This window comes from Pan troglodytes, chromosome 23, assembly GCF_028858775.2.
Source record: "Pan troglodytes isolate AG18354 chromosome 23, NHGRI_mPanTro3-v2.0_pri, whole genome shotgun sequence".
NCBI classification, from domain to species: domain Eukaryota; kingdom Metazoa; phylum Chordata; class Mammalia; order Primates; family Hominidae; genus Pan; species Pan troglodytes.
In genome coordinates this window covers 48,662,661-48,678,955 of record NC_086016.1, presented here as the reverse complement: position 1 = coordinate 48,678,955, position 16,295 = coordinate 48,662,661, and the positions used below count along the sequence as shown (strand labels likewise).

Genomic DNA, 16,295 nt, shown 5'->3' with positions numbered 1-16,295 from the left:
ACATATAGCAAGTACCTATGAAGAGAACCCCTGGTTCAAGAATAAAATCATTAACAATTTCATTCCCCTCTGGACTCTCCCTGATGCACCCCCACCCTGGGTGACCCCTCTTCTGATTTGCAGCCAGAGTGCCAGCTTCTGCTGGAAGCTCTGCAGCGCCCCATCACCCCCAGAACAAAAGTCCTAGAGGGCACCAGGCCTGCCCCACAGGTTTGTGACCTTTCCTTGTTGCACAGCCCCTCTGGTAGCCAGGTACAGCCGAGAGATGCCGCTGAGTAAGGTAAAATGCATGCATTAAAACATGCACGATTGCCAAGGAAACCAGCTGCACTGAAATAGTTATCACAATCACCCGTAAATGGTGATAGAGGTATATGTAGGCACCTTTATTGACACTAAATGGTGAAATATACGCAAAACAGGGAAGTTGTTGGTTTAGGCATAGAGCCTGGGGGCCGAGGGTGGGTGGTCTCCCACAAGGTTGGCCTTTTTGAGCACTCAGAAGCCCCTGGGAGGCCCCTCCGCCTCCTCCATGGCCCGGCTCCGGTGACACCTGCCACGGGCCCACACTGCCCCCTGTCTGTGTGGAGGGGTCAGTGTGGGCTGCCAACGGGTTAGGTAAGTCTGAGCCTTGTTCCGGGTTAGGAGCAAGCTGGGGGAGGACCTGTTGCAGAGGACAGAGGGGTGGGTGGAAGGGGTCGGTGGCCACCACAGCATGGATGTGTTCCTGGGAAGGATGTGAGGGTGTGTTTGGCAGGTTCCTAGCCCATCACTGCTGTGTCCCAGCACCAAGGACTTGGCTGGCTGGGTGGGTGGGTGGGTAAATGGGTGGATGGGTGGATGGGTGGATGGATGGATGGATGGATGGATGGATGGATGGGTAGGTGGATGGATGGGTAGGTGGATGGATAGGTGGGTGGGTGGGTGGAAGGATGGATGGATGGATGGATGGATAGGTGGATGGATAGTGGGTAGATGGATGGATGGATGGATGATGGATGGATGGATGGGTAGGTGTATGGATGGGTGGGTGGATGGATGGATGGGTGGGTGGATGGGTAGGTGGATGGATAGGTGGGTGGGTGGGTGGGTGGGTGGATGGATGGATGCGTGGGTGGGTGGGTGGGTAGATGGATGGATGGATGGATAGGTGGGTGGGTGGATGGATGGATGGATGGATGGATGGATGGGTGGGTGGATGTATGGATGGATGAATAGGTGGGTGGATGGATGGATGGATAGCTAGGTGGATGGATAGGTGGGTGGATGGATGGATGGATGGGTGGATGGATAGGTGGGTGGGTGGATGGATGAATGGATGGATGGGTGGGTGGGTGGGTGGGTGGATGGATGGATGGATGGATGGATGGATGGATGGATGGATGATGGATGGATGGGTGGGTAGGTGAATGGATAGGTGGGTGGGTGGATGGATGGATGGATGGATGCGTGGGTGGATGGATGGGTGGGTGGATGGATGGATGGATGGGTGGATGAATAGGTGGGTGGATGGATTGATGGATGAGTGGGTAGGTGGATGGATGAATGGATGGAGGGATGAATGGGTGGGTGGATGGATGAATGGGTGGGTGGATGGATGAATGGGTGGGTGGGTGGATGGATGGATGGGTGGGTGGGTGGATGGATGGATGGACGGATGGATTGATGGATGGATGGATGGGTGGGTAGGTGGATGGATGGATGAATGGGTGGGTGGGTGGGTGGATGGATGGATGGATGGACAGACGGACGGACGGACGGACAGATGTGGATGAATGGATGGATCAGTGGCTGGCTGGCTATGTCGATGGAGTATGCATATGTCCTACTTTCCGAAGCTGTGTCCCTTAGGGTGGCGTGGCCCACTAGACCTAGTTTCCGCCTGGCTCCAGCTCCCTTGCTGTGTAACCTGGGGAGGTCTCTGCCTCCAAGGGGGCTCCTGTGGGCTTGAGGCACAGGAGGCTAGGCAGCACCAGGTGCACCTGGCACAGGCTCATGCCCAACTCCAGGGGTTTCAAAAGCCAGGCAGGTCCTTGCACCCTTCTGTGTCTAGTCTCAGTATCCAGATGGACCAAGCCCCAAGTGTTGCTGGAAACCCCTATGTCCAGAACCCCCAGGCAGCCAGGACACCAAAGTGGAGAGGGGCCAAAGCCTGCATGCCCCCTGACCCCAAGGCGCTGCCTCTGCCTCAACCTCCCCCACTTCGCCCTGTGCCAGCCCTGGGTACCCTTCCTGCAGGCCGCATCCCTCGCCACCTGGCCTCCTGTCTTCTGGAACTCAGGCCCTGCCTCCTGCTCCCAGCCTCCAATGCCCACGTCCAACAGGACTCTGCTTCTCAGCCCCACCTCACCCCACAGCCGTCACTCAGGCCGCATCAGTACCCGAACGCTCCGCCGCCAGCAGCCGTGGGGCCCCAGGGAGCGGCGGGCTGGCAGGGGCACTGAGGGCCTGGGGTTGGTGGCCCAGCTGGCTCAGGCCGCCTACAATGCATGTGGCCCTGCCAAGGAGGCAGACAGCCCTGAGCCTTAGCACAAAGCATTTTAGGTTTATTTAAATAAAAATTATAATTTATACAATACTTTTTCTTTAAACAAACAAAGTTTTCTTAAAAAAATGTTACAGGAGAATTTTTTTCATCGGTTCTTAATACAGTACAATCCTTTTGTTGAACAAAAGTCACACTGGCAATGATTATTTACAGATCCAAAATAGACTCAGGCTTCAGACATAAAAAATTTAACATTCATCTAGTTCAGTGATTAGTCACAGAAATTAAACATCTGCCCAGATGTACACAATTTGGTAAAAACTACAGCTTCTCTCCACGGGGAGCCCAGAGCCCGTGCCGATCCGCGCTCCTCTCCCGAGGACTTCCAGGGAGGGGCCCGTGCTGGCAGCAGAGCCAGTCGGTGGCCCTCCCCCGACCCCCCGCTCCCCGAATGTGGCCCTCCCTGGGGGGCTGCGGCCACACCTGGCACGTGGTCAGTTTTCATCTCCCTTTCTCCACAAAAGGGACTCGAACTAAACCACCCGACGCTGGTAAAGCCCCATCTGCCCCAGGGACCCCTCCCGCTGTGTTTGGGGACTGAATCCCAGCACCTAGGAAGAGGCGCTCATTGGCCCCGAGGCCCCGGACCCACCCTTGGGCACTGCCGGGCCCTGGGGAGAGAGGTGTGGCCATCGTCTGCGGGCACTGCCTCTGCAGCCACCCCTGGGGGTGGGTCAGTGCCCACCCTGTGTTGCCTCAGGCGCCAAGGTGGGGTTCACTGGGGTATGTCCCCCTCCCCTGGTGCACCAAGAGAGCCAGTCCCCTACAGGAGCCAGACCCACGGCTCAGAGCGGGTTCTGTCCCCATTCAGGAAAGGCCGCCGTGTGGTCATCCTGACGCCAACGTCCGCGCAGTCCAGAGCCACGGGGGCTCCGCTCCACCGCCTGGGATAGGACATGTGCTTAATCTGGTGATCGGCGCAGCTCCCCCCAAAGCACCCCCGGCACCAGCGTGTGACTCTGCAGCCCCTCGTGAAGGGGGTTAAACCAGCCCATGCCGCCGGATCCCTCACCCACACCAGCAAATGAGGATCGGAGCAAAGGTAAAAATTACATCTGAAAAAGGATACAAAAATAAGAAAAACAGCTTGCTCTCTGTAAAAAATATAATCTTCTGTTTCTTCAAAAAACAACAATCTCAACGACACCCAAGGGACTCAGGACAAGCTGAGGGAGCTGCGGGATCCGCCCCAGCAGACACGCAGGCCCACGGGGTGGCCACCTCCTTCCAGGAGGCCCAAGCCGCCTTTCCCTCCCTTCAGCCCAGCGCAGGCGGCCCCAGCAAACCAGGCCTGTGGGCGCTCCCGCCACAAATGCCACCTTGTTCCCGGGAAGCCCAGGCTTCCCTGGGGCGGGGCAGGGGCTGGGGGTGGTCTGTGCCCGGACTGGCACCTGCTAGGCACACGGGGGAGGGAACACTGTCACATGTCGGCTGCAGGCAGTGCAGGCCCAGGCCTCTGGGCTCGGCTCACGGTTGCTCCCTAAAGCACAGGGGCTGCCAGAGCCTCTCGGATGGCCCAAAGGCGGCTGCAGCCTGGACCACCACGGTCCTGGAACACTCCTCCCCACTTCCTCCCCCAACCAACCCAGGCAACCGCAGCCTGGGGGCCATGTGCCAGACATGCCACAGTGCTCAGAGCACCTCCAACAGCCTTCGCGGATGTTCTCCTGGGCCTTCCAAAGAGCAAAGTGTGAGAAAGATGTGCTTTTACCTGCACCATCCTGTGCCCTTACTGGTCCCCAGCTACAGACCTCCTGGCCGGCGTGTCAGGCCGAGAGCAGCAGGCGGGCCCTTACAGACGCGGTGCCGAGCGCCCTGGAGGCCAGCAAGGAAGGCGCCACCAAAGACACTGAGGGCAGGCGAGGGGTGGGCCCTTCTCACCCTCCCTGTTCCCGTGGAGCGAGTGTGGAGCGCAGGCAGGGTCACTGCGCCCGGCCCCAGCCCGGCACCAAGGGCAAATGCCACAGGAGGGTCTCATGTAAGAGGAAGGAGGACCGCCAGGCCCGTTTCTCGGTGGTTGGTGAAAGGCCCCCATGTCCCTCCTTGACGACATCTTTCTGTCCCCAGAAGGAAGGGCCCCGCACTCTTCAGCTATGGCTTTGGTGGTGGACGAGCTTCTGGCCTCTGGAGAGTGGGACACAAGGTTGCGAGAACCTCTCGGGGTGGCTGGAGAGGTTTCTCTGTCCAGGCTGGAACGGAGAAGGGCAGGGCCAGGGGTCCTGTGTGTCTTCTCCACGGGCCCCCGAGGGCCTCTGCCCCCTCCCCCAGTCTGCGGGTGGCCCTCAGAGGCACCTGACGTGCCCTGTGGGAGTGGGGCACCCCCGTCCCTGTGAGCCCTGGCCCCTTCTTGGTCGATAAAACGCAGAGGTCAACACAATAGAACCACAGGTCCAGGAGAATTATTGCAAAAGCTCATGAGGATGTCCAATTGTTTCCACTACCAAATCGTAAAAAAAAAAAAAAAAAGAAAAAGAAAAAGAAAATTCCAGCAACGTCCTGGGCAAGTCAATACTAGCTGTCCCCGCCAGACGCTGCCGCTGAGGTGATCTTGATGTACTGGCTGAGAATGGTCTCGAAGGCCTCATCCCTGTGCACCATGGCACCAAACACGAGCGGCTGGCAGGGAAGAAATGCCACCAGTGAGCATGGCACAGCCAGGCTGGCGCCAGGACCAGGACCGAGACGAAGTCCAAGACCAGCCCCAGGCCAGCACGCTAGTCGCGTGGGTCTGGGTGCAAAAGACAGGTGTCCCCCCACCACCCGGAGCCAGGCTCCAGCCTTCAGGGGAACAGAGCCAAGAGGCAGAGGGGAGCCAGGCTTTAGCCCTGTGCCTCCCTCCTCCCAAGTCACTGAGTCGGGGGACCCCTGTGCCCAACATCCCTGTCTGTCCGGTGACTCGATGGCCCCAGCAAGATTTCCAACCCAACCTGGACGCAGCCCCAGGCTCTAGCTGCTGCGAGGGAGGGGGCGGCTTTGTGACCCTGCTGCCCAAACTAAAACTCTGGCTGTCTGCCCCACGCTGGTCCCAGGGTTGCTCGGAGCCAGGCCCCTGGGCCCACACCAACCCCCTGGCGGCCCCCCGCCCGGCACCTACTTTCTGGGTGGATGGCGTCGACACGGCAATCCCCATGCCTGAGCCTGGGAGGACAGACAGGACCTTGTACTGAAAGGCAAAGCGTGGCTGTCACCACAGGTCTCTCCTGGGGACAGGGAGGCGCAGCCCTCCACAGGCCCAGGGCATCCTCCTCCACTGGGCACACAGGCAGCAGGGCCCACGGGCACCTGGGACTTCCAAGCAACAGAAGGTAAGGGCCTGTGGACACCTCCTCACTTTGTGGCCGAGACACCAGACCTGTAAAGGGTCTGTCCCACCCCAGCCCAGACCGTCGGCCAGCTGGCCTGAGGAAGGTCAGAGACGAGCCGGCCTGAGGAGGCTGACGGTAGGCACTCGGCCCCAGAACTCGCTCTCAGGGCCTGGCACCAGGAGGGCCATCTGTCAGCACCGCCAATCCCAAGAGGCAGGCTGAAAGGGCCCCAGCCCTGAACTCACCCCTTCTGGTCACCTGACTGCACACTTTTTTCCAGAGCCGGGTGGGAGAGATAACCCACAACTGCCGTGGGGCCGGGAGTGCCCGCCGTGCCAATGCGGACATGCCCAGGACGCTCGGAGCTGGGAGGGAGCTGGGGGCCCTGACCACTCGGGCCAAGTGTGCCTGCCAGTGCCTCACTGAGCCTTCCCTGCCCCAGAAAACAAGGGACCACAGGCACCTGTGGCCACGCCCACCTGCTCATTCTATGCGACGGTAAAATGCTGAGAAAATGCCCAGAGCGGGCGCGACCATCTGAGCTCCCACCTGAAAACCTGCATCCGAGGCAGGGGCTCAGGGCCCCTGTGCTTTTCTTTATGGGGAGGGTCCCAGATACAAGGGGAACACAGCAGCCAGAGTGGGGCTTGGGTCCTGACCTCCTGGGCTCCAACCCAGCCCCTCCATTTTGAGACACACGGTCCAGGCAAGTGGACCCCAGGGCAGGGGCGGACCCACAGGGACGTGGGGACTCAAGTCAAGGAAACGGACCATGGCCGGCCAGCGTGGCCGCGGCGCCCAGATGCTGACAGAGGCTGGCAGAGGTCTATATGGAAAGCCTCGCCAGCCTCTGTCAGGTGATGAAGAAAACACGGGGGTTAGTGGGGGTGGGTGGGTGCACCAACCTTCTGGATGTCCGTGATGTCCACTAGCTTGATGACTTTGTTCCTCTTTGAGGACCCAGATTTGGAGCTTTCGAAGCACAAGTAACTGGAAGGGGAACGGATAGAGGCGTCGCCTGGCTCTTGAACCAGAGCACGCTCCCACCAGGTGGGGGTCTCCCGGGGCTGCCTCTCAGCCCCCAGTGGGATGGACAGTGGTGCTCCCTTCCCAGCAGACACAGAACCTGTGAAACACTCACGGCCACTGCTCTATATGAGACACTCACGGCCACTGCTCCGTGTGAAACACTCACAGCCACTGCTCTGAGACACTCACGGCCACTGCTCTGAGACACAGCCACTGCTCTGCGTGAGACACAGCCACTGCTCTGAGACACTCACAGCCACTGCTCTGAGACACTCACGGCCACTGCTCTGAGACACAGCCACTGCTCTGCGTGAGACACAGCCACTGCTCTGAGACACTCACAGCCACTGCTCTGAGACACTCACGGCCACTGCTCTGCGTGAGACACGGCCACTGCTCTGAGACACTCACGGCCACTGCTCTGAGTGAGACACGGCCACTGCTCTGAGACATTCACAGCCACTGCTCTGAGTGAGACACTCACGGCCACTGCTCTGAGTGAGACACTCACGGCCACTGCTCTGCATGAGACATTCACAGCCACTGCTCTGAGTGAGACACTCACGGCCACTGCTCTGCATGAGGCACTCAGGGCAACAAGGACTCAGGGCCTCGGCAACAGCAGGTCCCCACACGGTCCCCTCCTTGGGAGACTCTGCCCCTCGTCTCCATGAACTGCTTGGGCCCCAGAGAAGACAGCATCCCCGCCGGCCTGAGGGATGGCAGTAGTACAGCCCAGGCCACGTCCGGCTTGGAGACAACACCTTTTCCCTGGGAGCCCAGACAGCCGGCAAGAGCAGAGCGTGGGAGAGGCCACGGCCACCACTCAGGAAAAACTGCACTGGGCCAGCCACGCCATCCCAGGGCCTAGGCAGCCTCCTACGCCCCCTCCCCTGCAGCCACACAGGGCCCCACGGCTGCACTCACTTCTCCGTGACGTAGAGCACCCCGTTCCTGATGTAGTCCGTGGGCATCTTCCGGTCCCTGTTGATGAGGCAGCAGCGCCAGCCATTCTCGCACACTAATGGGAGAAGGCCCGCCTGTCACACTTTCCACTGGAAGTACCCAGCCTCTGACCTGACGCTGGGACCCAGGAGCCCTGACTCTCAGATCCTGACATCCGCCCACTGCGCTCACGTCACACCCACAGTGAGAGGAAGGCGTGCCGGCAAGAGTGAGGTGGCCCCAGAGGGTGGAAAACAGATATTTCCTCTTCAACAGGCACTGGCAGTGTTTTTAAAGTAAAAGCACCCAGGCAGAGCAGGGAGCAACAGAAGTCACAGTGTGGCCGGGACACCACCTCCAAGACCGGCAGGGCCAGGGCGCTGGGACACCACCTCCAAGACCGGCAGGGCCAGGGCTCAGCAGAGGACGAAGCTCAGTTCTCCGCAGCTGCCTCTGCAGCCGCTCATCACACACCTCGAGCTGCCCGGTTTAGTTTAACAGGAGGTCCCTTTGGGAAAGCTGACCTGTCCCCAGGATCCTGAGTCACCTCTCCCCTGGTGGCTCGTTTCTCCAGACATGATGGAACCAGGGGCAGACCCCCTGCCGGCGCCCTGCAGGCCCTGAGGCCTCGCCCTGGACTCTCTCCCCAGTGTGTTGCCTGCACGCCTGCTGTCGGGGGAGTGCTGCAGCGTGGGCGGCTCTCCCCACGGGCACGCCCTCCTCCCCTGTAGCCCGCAGAGTCCTCATGACCCCCGGCTCCTGCACTCCTCCTGGGGCAGTGGGATGTGAATGCCATCCTGAGGGCTCCTCTGGCCTGTCACAGGGCGACCCCGTCCTGCATCCACAGCGCCCCCTACGGGCCTTCAGTCTGTGCCTGCACTCGGCCTGGCCTCAGACTCACGGCACACATACCCGCCAGCGGACGCTCGTTTTCTGTCAGATTGAAGATCTCGTGGAAATTGCCCTTCTTGGTGCTGTGGAAGCGGCCGGCGTCCTCCTCTTTACCCAGGCCGGCCGGTGCGCTGGGTACGTAGCTCCGTGACGAGGTCGTCTGCAGCTGCCAACGGCAAACAGCGTCGAGGTCAGGCCCGCTGCCCACACCTGCAGCACCCAGATGTGCTGGCCGCACGCACACCTCCCCAAAAGCTGGGATCCAAATTTGGGAAGACGTTCCCGAGGTCCCTTCCGGCCCAGAGCGGCTCCTTCTTCCAGGCAGGGCCACCTCACCTCAGTGGGGAGAGCCCAGCAACCCTCCTGACTCATCTGAGCCGCCCCGAAGGGAGCACCGAGGCCTGCTCATTCCCCGTGGTCCTGGCTGGGATGCCGTGCTGCACATCTGGAGGGCCTGTGACTGTGAATGAAATATGGCCCAGTGCCAGGCTGTGGCTCCAAGGGGGCCCTTCTCAAGCTGCCTGGTCTCAGCGCCAGAGCCTCACTGTCAGGGATGGCAGGGGCCGGGCACCCCCATGGAGTGGTCACTCCCAGGCCTGCTGGCTCTCAGTCATCATGGCCAGTCCCCAGGTGTTGCCCTGGGCTTGGGAGGGGCTGGATGAGCCTCAGAAACCGCAGTGGTAACAGGGAAAAAAAAACCCCTCATATTTTAAGGACTCTATAAAATTGAAGAAACAGCCTCTAAATGAGCCGGAGGTGAACAGAGCACTGTGGGCCTGGGGATGCCCGGCTTCGTGGCCCCCCATCCCCCCACCCCCGCAGCTGGGGGCCGGGCTCACCCTGCGTGAGACTGCGGCGCTGGAGCGCTCCTTGAGCTGCGGGTCGGTGGGGAGACTCCTCCAGATGATATAGGGCGTGTCGTACTTGGCACGCAGCCTCGGGCAGCGTTTAAAGATGAAATCAATGAGGAAGAACTTGATACCAGCATAGAGTCCTGAGAGCAGGGGACACAGTCTGTTCAACGTAGAGCCCTGAGGGCAGGGGACGCAGCCTGCTCCATCTAGAGCTCTGCAGCTATGCCAGTCTACTCAGGGTGATGGTTCCGGCACCTCCCACCTCCCAGATTGGCACCCTCCACCCTGAGCCTGGATGTGAGAGTCCAGCTGCTCGCTCAGTCCTCACCCTGGATACTCCCAGCCTCACTCCCCTGGGGCCCATTCGTGCTGCAGAGTCTCAACCCCAGGCGAGGGCCCCACTGCCAGCACCCCACCCACTCCCACTAAGACCCCTCAGCTCTGCTAGGACCCCCCCATCCAATGCCCCTCACTTTTCTCTCCAACTCCGCCTGGCTCAGGGCTGTTCTTGACCCACCTGAAACACTTCAGGACTGTGCCTCCTCTGCCCCAATTCCCCACACCTGACACCGAATCTGAGGTCCCTCCATGGCAATCCCTCCCCAAACCCCCTCCCACCTGCCCTCCTTCAACTGGGTGCCCCCCCACCCCCGGCCCATCCCTGCTGAGAGGCCTCCCATGACCAGCTGCTCAGATGGCTCCCAGCCACTACCTCGCAGGTTCCCCTCCACCAGCTCCGTTTTCTCCCCGGCACTGTCACCTGACACAATCATGGTCAGTCCCCCTACTAAACACGACCTCAGAAGAGCCAGGCCTGACTGCGCCCCAGGACCCCACCTGGCAACAGATGCAGGGATGGGAGGCGGGGCCGGCCCCCACACACCTACTAACGCACCCCCCTGGGCAGCGAAAGCTGTCGGGAGTTCCGGTCTCTCTGGGTGCCCCTCCCAGTGCTGGGGGCTGTCTCGCTGCCCCCAGTGCACAGCCCGCCAGACCAGACCAGACGTGGCAGGCCCTCCCTGCAGGGGCCCCAGGGTCAGAGTTCCATGTACTATCTGTGCTATAAAGGGACTGATAAAGCTGTGCCTTTGTTTCGTTTTTTGCCTTTGTAGGACATTTTCACAGAAATTCATCAATCAAGTCAGACTTTTTGACCCCAATTCTCAACTTGTTGATTCTTTTTTTTGAGACGGAGTCTTGCTCTGTTGCCCAGGCTGGAGTGCAATGGCTTGATCTCAGCTCACTGCAACCTCCCGGGTTCAAGCGATTCTCCTGCCTCAGCCTCTCGAGTAGCTGGGAGCCTACCACCACACCCGGCTAAATTTTTTATTTTATTTTATTTTATTTTATTTTTGAGATGGAGTCTTGCTCTGTCGCCCAGGCAGGAGTGCAGCGACATGATCTGGGCTCACTGCCAGCTCTGCCTCCCGGGTTCACGCCATTCTCCTGCTTCAGCCCCCTGAGTAGCTGGGACTACAGGCGCCTGCCACCACGCCTGGCTAATTTTTTTTAATTTTAATTTTAATTTTTTTATTTGAGACAGAGTCTTGCTCTGTCGCCCAGGCTGGAGTGCAGTGGCGCGATCTCAGCTCACTGCAAGCTCCACACGCGGCTACATTTTGTATTTTTGGTAGAGACGGGGTTTCACCATGTTGGCTGGGCTGGTCTCGAACTCCTGACCTCAAGTGATTCACCCGCCTCGGCCTCCCAAAGTGTTGGGAATACAGGCGTGAGCCACCGTGCCCGGACAACTTGTTGATTCTTGAAAGATGCTAGGTGTGAGGAGGGGCAGGGCCAGGACCACCCCCTTGGCTGACTGGACTGAGCTCCCAGGCCTCCTCCACGTGGTGGCCGACCCAGGAGGGACAGCCCAGCTCAAGAGAGCCCAAGTCCCAGCTGGGGCCATCCTTGCTTGGAGCAGGCAGCCTCTGCCCCTCTAAGCTGAGGTCCCTTGTCAGCACTGCAAAAGAACATGTGGGCACCGATGAGCCAGGAATGCCATCTTGGCCCACACCTGGCAGGGTCACCGCTGCCCAGTGGCAGTGGTGATCTCAGGGTGGTTGCGAGAACCCAAACCACACTGGTTGTCACAAAAAAGGACAGCAGGGGCCGGGCGCAGTGGCTCACGCCTGGAATCCTAGCACTTTGGGAGGCCAAGCGGGCGGATCATGATGTCAGGGGTTCAATACCAGCCTGGCCAACATGGTGAAACCTCGTCTCTATTAAAAATACAAAAATTAGCTGAGTGTGGTGGTGCACCCCTGTAATCCCAGCTACTCCCGAGGCTGAGGCAAGACAATCACTTAAACTCGGGGGATGCAGGTTGCAGTGAGCCGAGATCGTGCCACTGCACTCCAGCCTGGGTGAGACAGACTGAGACGCTGTCTTGAAAAAAAAGGACAGCAGGGCAGATGCAGGACACCAAGACCCAGGTGCACACCCCCAGGCTCCCCGTGGAGGGCGGCCTGCCCCGGAGCTGTCCAGGGCCGCAAGGGCACTGCAGCTCTGGAGCCTCGGCACCTGGACCCAGGCCCAGGGGTCCAACAGGAGCTCACAGTGGTCACCTACCCATTCATGAGCCTAGAGTCCTGGGTGCTAGCCAGAGGGGCTCCAGGGCATTGTCGGGGTAAGGGTCTGATCAGATCTGGCTCTGCCCACTCCTGGTGATGCCACCTGATGGCCACAGTGAGCTGCTGTTGGAGAGCTCAGCCCTGCTGCGTCCAGAGAGGCCTGTCCTCCCACCAGCAGTTACGCTGGGTCAGGGCTAGGGTCGGGCTTGCGTTATGGTAAAGGCATTCAGGAAACGTGGCAGGGGGCATCTGCTCTTCCACACAGACACAGCCCCCACTGCTCCTCTGCGCGGCACGCCAAGCCTAGACTGCTGAGGGGCCGGGGTCTGACCTCCCGACTCCAGCACGGAGCTCTCCCCACCCCTGGCTTTGTGGCTCCTACAGCCGCACACGCTGTCCTGCGTGGGCTTAGGCGAGTCACACCTGCCCCTCAAGGACAGGACCCTGGCGGCCTCGCTCCCACATGCCAGTGTGTGGCCCATGTCAGACACTGGATCGTTGTTATTGAGGAAAAGAGAAAGAAAAGAAAAGAAACAAGACAAGACAAAACAAAACAAAACAGAAGAGACCAGTCGCAGTGGCTCCCGCCTGTAATCCCAGCACTTTGGGAGGCCGAGGTGGGCAGATCGCCTGAGGTCAGGAGTTCCAGACCAGCCTGGCCAATAAGGTGAAACCCCGTCTCTACTAAGAATACAAAAAAAATTAGCTGGGCGTGGTGGCGGGTGCCTGTAGTCCCAGCTACTTGGGAGGCTGAGGCAGGAGAATCACTTGAACCCGGGAGGCGGAGGTTGCAGTGAGCCGAGATCACGCCACGGCACTCCAGCCCGAGCGACAGAGCGACACTCCGTCTCAAAAAAAAAAAAAAGAGAGAGAGAGAGACAAAAACAAAGAGAAGGAGAAAGACAAAGAGAAAGGAGGGAAGCAAGAAAAAAGAAGAGAAAGGAGGGAAGAGAGCACGCTGGGCAGCAGTGGATGAGCGCCTCCTGGGGTGAGGAGGGGCCACCACACCCCACCCACCTCCCGGCACAGCCCGGTCCTCACCGCCAGCCGCCCTCCTTCCCCGCCGCCAGCTCTGCAGATGAGTGTTTTAGTGCATGAGACCCTTGGCTTCACGTGATGTCACCAAACTCATCAGCTACAACCAACCTCCCTGCACATCAAACCAGGCTCTCAGGCTCTCCACGACTGTCACTCCTAAGCCCACAGGCGCCCCAAGAGGCATGTCCTGCCCAGGGCAATTCCCTGACACCCCCAGGGCCTGCTATCCTGGGTCTTGGGTCTTCCAGCTCCTCCCACTTTGCAGGAGACATGGGGGCCTTGGAAGCAGAGGGCGTCTTGATTTAAGAAACAATCACCGTGTCCCTCGATCTCGGATGGGCTTCACTTCTCCCAAATTGAAACGTTTGTGACAAAAAGCAGAGGAAGGATCGCCAGGTGAGTTTAACAGCTCTTGCAGACACCTGGCAGACACTGGTGGCATGCGGACGCCTGTGTCCCTCCTCCTGAAGCTACAGGCCGCAGGTGCATCTACTTACCCACGGCAAGCCCCACCAGGCGGTAGGGGAAGAAGCAGGAGGCCAGGAAGGCAGCCCAGAGCGCCACATACAGCTTCTGTGTGATCTCCGGCTGGACCCACATGAACAAGCTGGAAGGAGACGGGAGGCTCAGGCCGGGCGGGCGCCGCAGGGCCGGGGTGGGGGGCGGGACTTACTTCTTGATCTTCTCCAGGATGTCAGCCATCTTCCCGAAAAGGTTCTGTGTGAAGGAGAAACAGCAATTACAACAGCCCCCGCTCCTGGGCTGTCAGTCACACCGCGACGCCAGGAGGGCCTCCAGGTCGGGCAGCCCTGAGGTCACCTGGAGCCCTGTGGTCCTGCCCGGCTGCTCCTAGGCCGGGGAAGGCGCAGCTCTGGTCTAGGGCAGAGGTGGCCACACTCACAGCAACAGCAGACCCGGGCCTGAGTCCTTCCCAGGGGCGCTCAACCCTGGCCAGGGGCGGTGGGGAGGGAGGGGAGCTCCACCCTGGCGCACCGTCCGCAGAGGCTGAATCAGGAGGCCCCTTCCCCAACCACCAGAGTTGCTGTAATGACCCAAGGGCAGGGTGACTACAAGTCAGCTGACAGCGGACAAACCGGGCCTGCAGTGTCAGGCACGGCCCTCCCCGGGCAGCAGCTGAGGCCGGCGGAGACCTACCCCTGGCCAGCATAGGCACACCCCTGGCCGGCGTAGACACACCCCTGGCCAGCGTAGACACACCCCTGGCTGGCGCAGACACACCCCTGGCCGGCGCCCGTGGCAGTACCTGGGCTTTCTGGGCGACGTCCAGCACCAGCTGGAACTTCTCAGACACAGTCAGGTCTTCCTTTGGAGGTTCCTTCAGTAAAAGGGGAAAGAGAATTTTCCACTGAAATTTAACAGTTCAGAAAAACCACTGACAAAACAGTGTGGAGCCCTCCCAGCCCCAGGGACTCTGCTGTCCCCACACAGCCAGGGAGGATGGGACATCCCTTGGGGACCTGGCACCAGGAGGACACCCCTCTGGGCTGATGGTGACATCTCACCCCGTGCCCCTCACTCTGGGTGCACAACAGGAGTGGGGCAGAGCCGCCCCTGCAATGGCTGAGCAGAGGCTCTGCCTCACAGTTCACCTTCACAGCTGCCCTCCCTCACTTACAGGCAGGGAAACTGAGGCCCAGCCAATGGGAGCCCTGGTCCTGCTTGTCTCCCATTCGTTAAGAGCCTCTCAAGGTCTCCTGGGTCCCAGTGCTGGGCGGGCAACAGCCTGCCTCCTCCAGGTACTTGCCCTGACCCCTGGTGCTCCATGCAAGAAACAGACACTGAGATACCCAACTAGGCCCGTGGAGGCACCGAGGCCTCCCTTCTGCCCACGCCCAGTGGTCCTGCCCCATGGGCCGGGCTCTCCCTCTAGAGCAGACTTCTGTAAAGGGCCAGATAGTAAATATTTTTGGCTTCCAGGGCCACGTGGTCTGTCGGCTACTCAACGGTAGTGCAAAAGCAGCCGCAGCAGTATGTAAATGAATGGGTGTGTCTATGTGCCAATAAAACTTTATTTACAAAGTTAGGCAGTGGGCCAGAGGTGGGTTTTTTGTTGTCGTTGTTTTGTTTTTTTGAGACGGAGTCTTGCTCTGTTGCCCAGGCTGGAGTGCAGTGGAGGGATCTCAGCTCACTGCAACCTCCGAGAGGTGGGCTCTTGAATCTCAGATGGGAACAGGTCCACTTGTCCAGCCTACTGTTCACCACCGTACCTGGGGAGGTTGTGGGGGCTACAGCAGCCCCTCAATGTCCCCCACCCCTGCCACACCACATCCTAGCTGGGAAGCCTGGCCAGGGCCAGGCAATCTGCTTCTTGCACAGCCAAGCCTGGACTAGAATGTGGGGCCGGGCTTGCAGCCTCGCAGGGCTTGGGGCTAGGGAGGGGCTGGCCTCCTCCTCCCCTCCTCTTCAGGCCAGGACAGGGCTCCCGGGGGATGACCACATGGCCTCATCCAGAGGCTTCCCCGAGCAGTGCCTACAGGCTGTGAGGCCTGACGTGATGGAGACGGTCGGAGGAGACGGTGCACCCTCCAGGGACTTACCACGGGCTCAGACACTTCAGGCACGATGCTCCACTGTATCCGCCACCCCCTGGCGAACAGAAAACACATACACCTTTAGGACAACGCCACCTGAGTCAGGGGAAGGCATCGAATCGCCGGTCCTGCACGCCCAGCTGGGCTTGGAGGGGGCCCTTCTAGGTCCTTCTATGCTGCCCAATGGGGAGAAAAGGTCCCCCCGGAACCCCCTGCTGTGAGAGCAGTCAACTCCTGTCACCCTCACCAGCCCCTCCTCTGGGGCCCTTCTGGGCAGAGGGGACATATTTAAAAGTGGCCAGCGGTGTGGGAGAGGGCGGCCCTTCAACATCCAAAGTGGCATCAGCAAGTATCCGAGCTGATCCTGACCTAGCTCTGGGTACCAACGACACCTTCCAGAGTATTTAAGTGATTTCTACAAAAAACATTTTCAAATGAGCCAACTGAGGCAGGCACAGAGAACCATCTGGAAACACTGGTGCATAAAAGTGCAAACTTTTGAACGGCCAAGTCAAAGTACAGAATCACAGCTCTTCCCTAAGCCTCGGTGCAAGGCTGAGGTT

At 59.8% G+C, this 16,295-nt stretch overlaps 1 protein-coding gene across 12 annotated transcripts in view; it reads right to left on the bottom strand.

The window, feature by feature from the left end:
• The window catches only part of GRAMD4 (GRAM domain containing 4), a 138,011-nt gene that overhangs the window by 29,961 nt on the left and 91,755 nt on the right, over positions 1–16,295 (bottom strand). For 10 of the 12 annotated variants that reach the window (XM_024352620.3, XM_054675676.1, XM_024352617.3 and 7 more), the window contains 10 exons: positions 15,739–15,787; positions 14,445–14,516; positions 13,854–13,897; positions 13,678–13,787; positions 9,558–9,712; positions 8,740–8,884; positions 7,810–7,903; positions 6,759–6,843; positions 5,643–5,711; positions 2,525–5,164 (listed from right to left, as the gene is read on the bottom strand). In XM_024352620.3, the coding sequence (XP_024208388.1) occupies positions 5,060–5,164; positions 5,643–5,711; positions 6,759–6,843; positions 7,810–7,903; positions 8,740–8,884; positions 9,558–9,712; positions 13,678–13,787; positions 13,854–13,897; positions 14,445–14,516; positions 15,739–15,787 (928 nt within the window). In that variant the 3' untranslated portion in view covers positions 2,525–5,059. Of the gene's footprint in view, positions 1–2,524; positions 5,165–5,642; positions 5,712–6,758; positions 6,844–7,809; positions 7,904–8,739; positions 8,885–9,557; positions 9,713–13,677; positions 13,788–13,853; positions 13,898–14,444; positions 14,517–15,738; positions 15,788–16,295 lie in introns of those variants that run through there. The other 2 variants (XM_054675675.2, XM_054675677.2) reach the window with 2 other exon arrangements.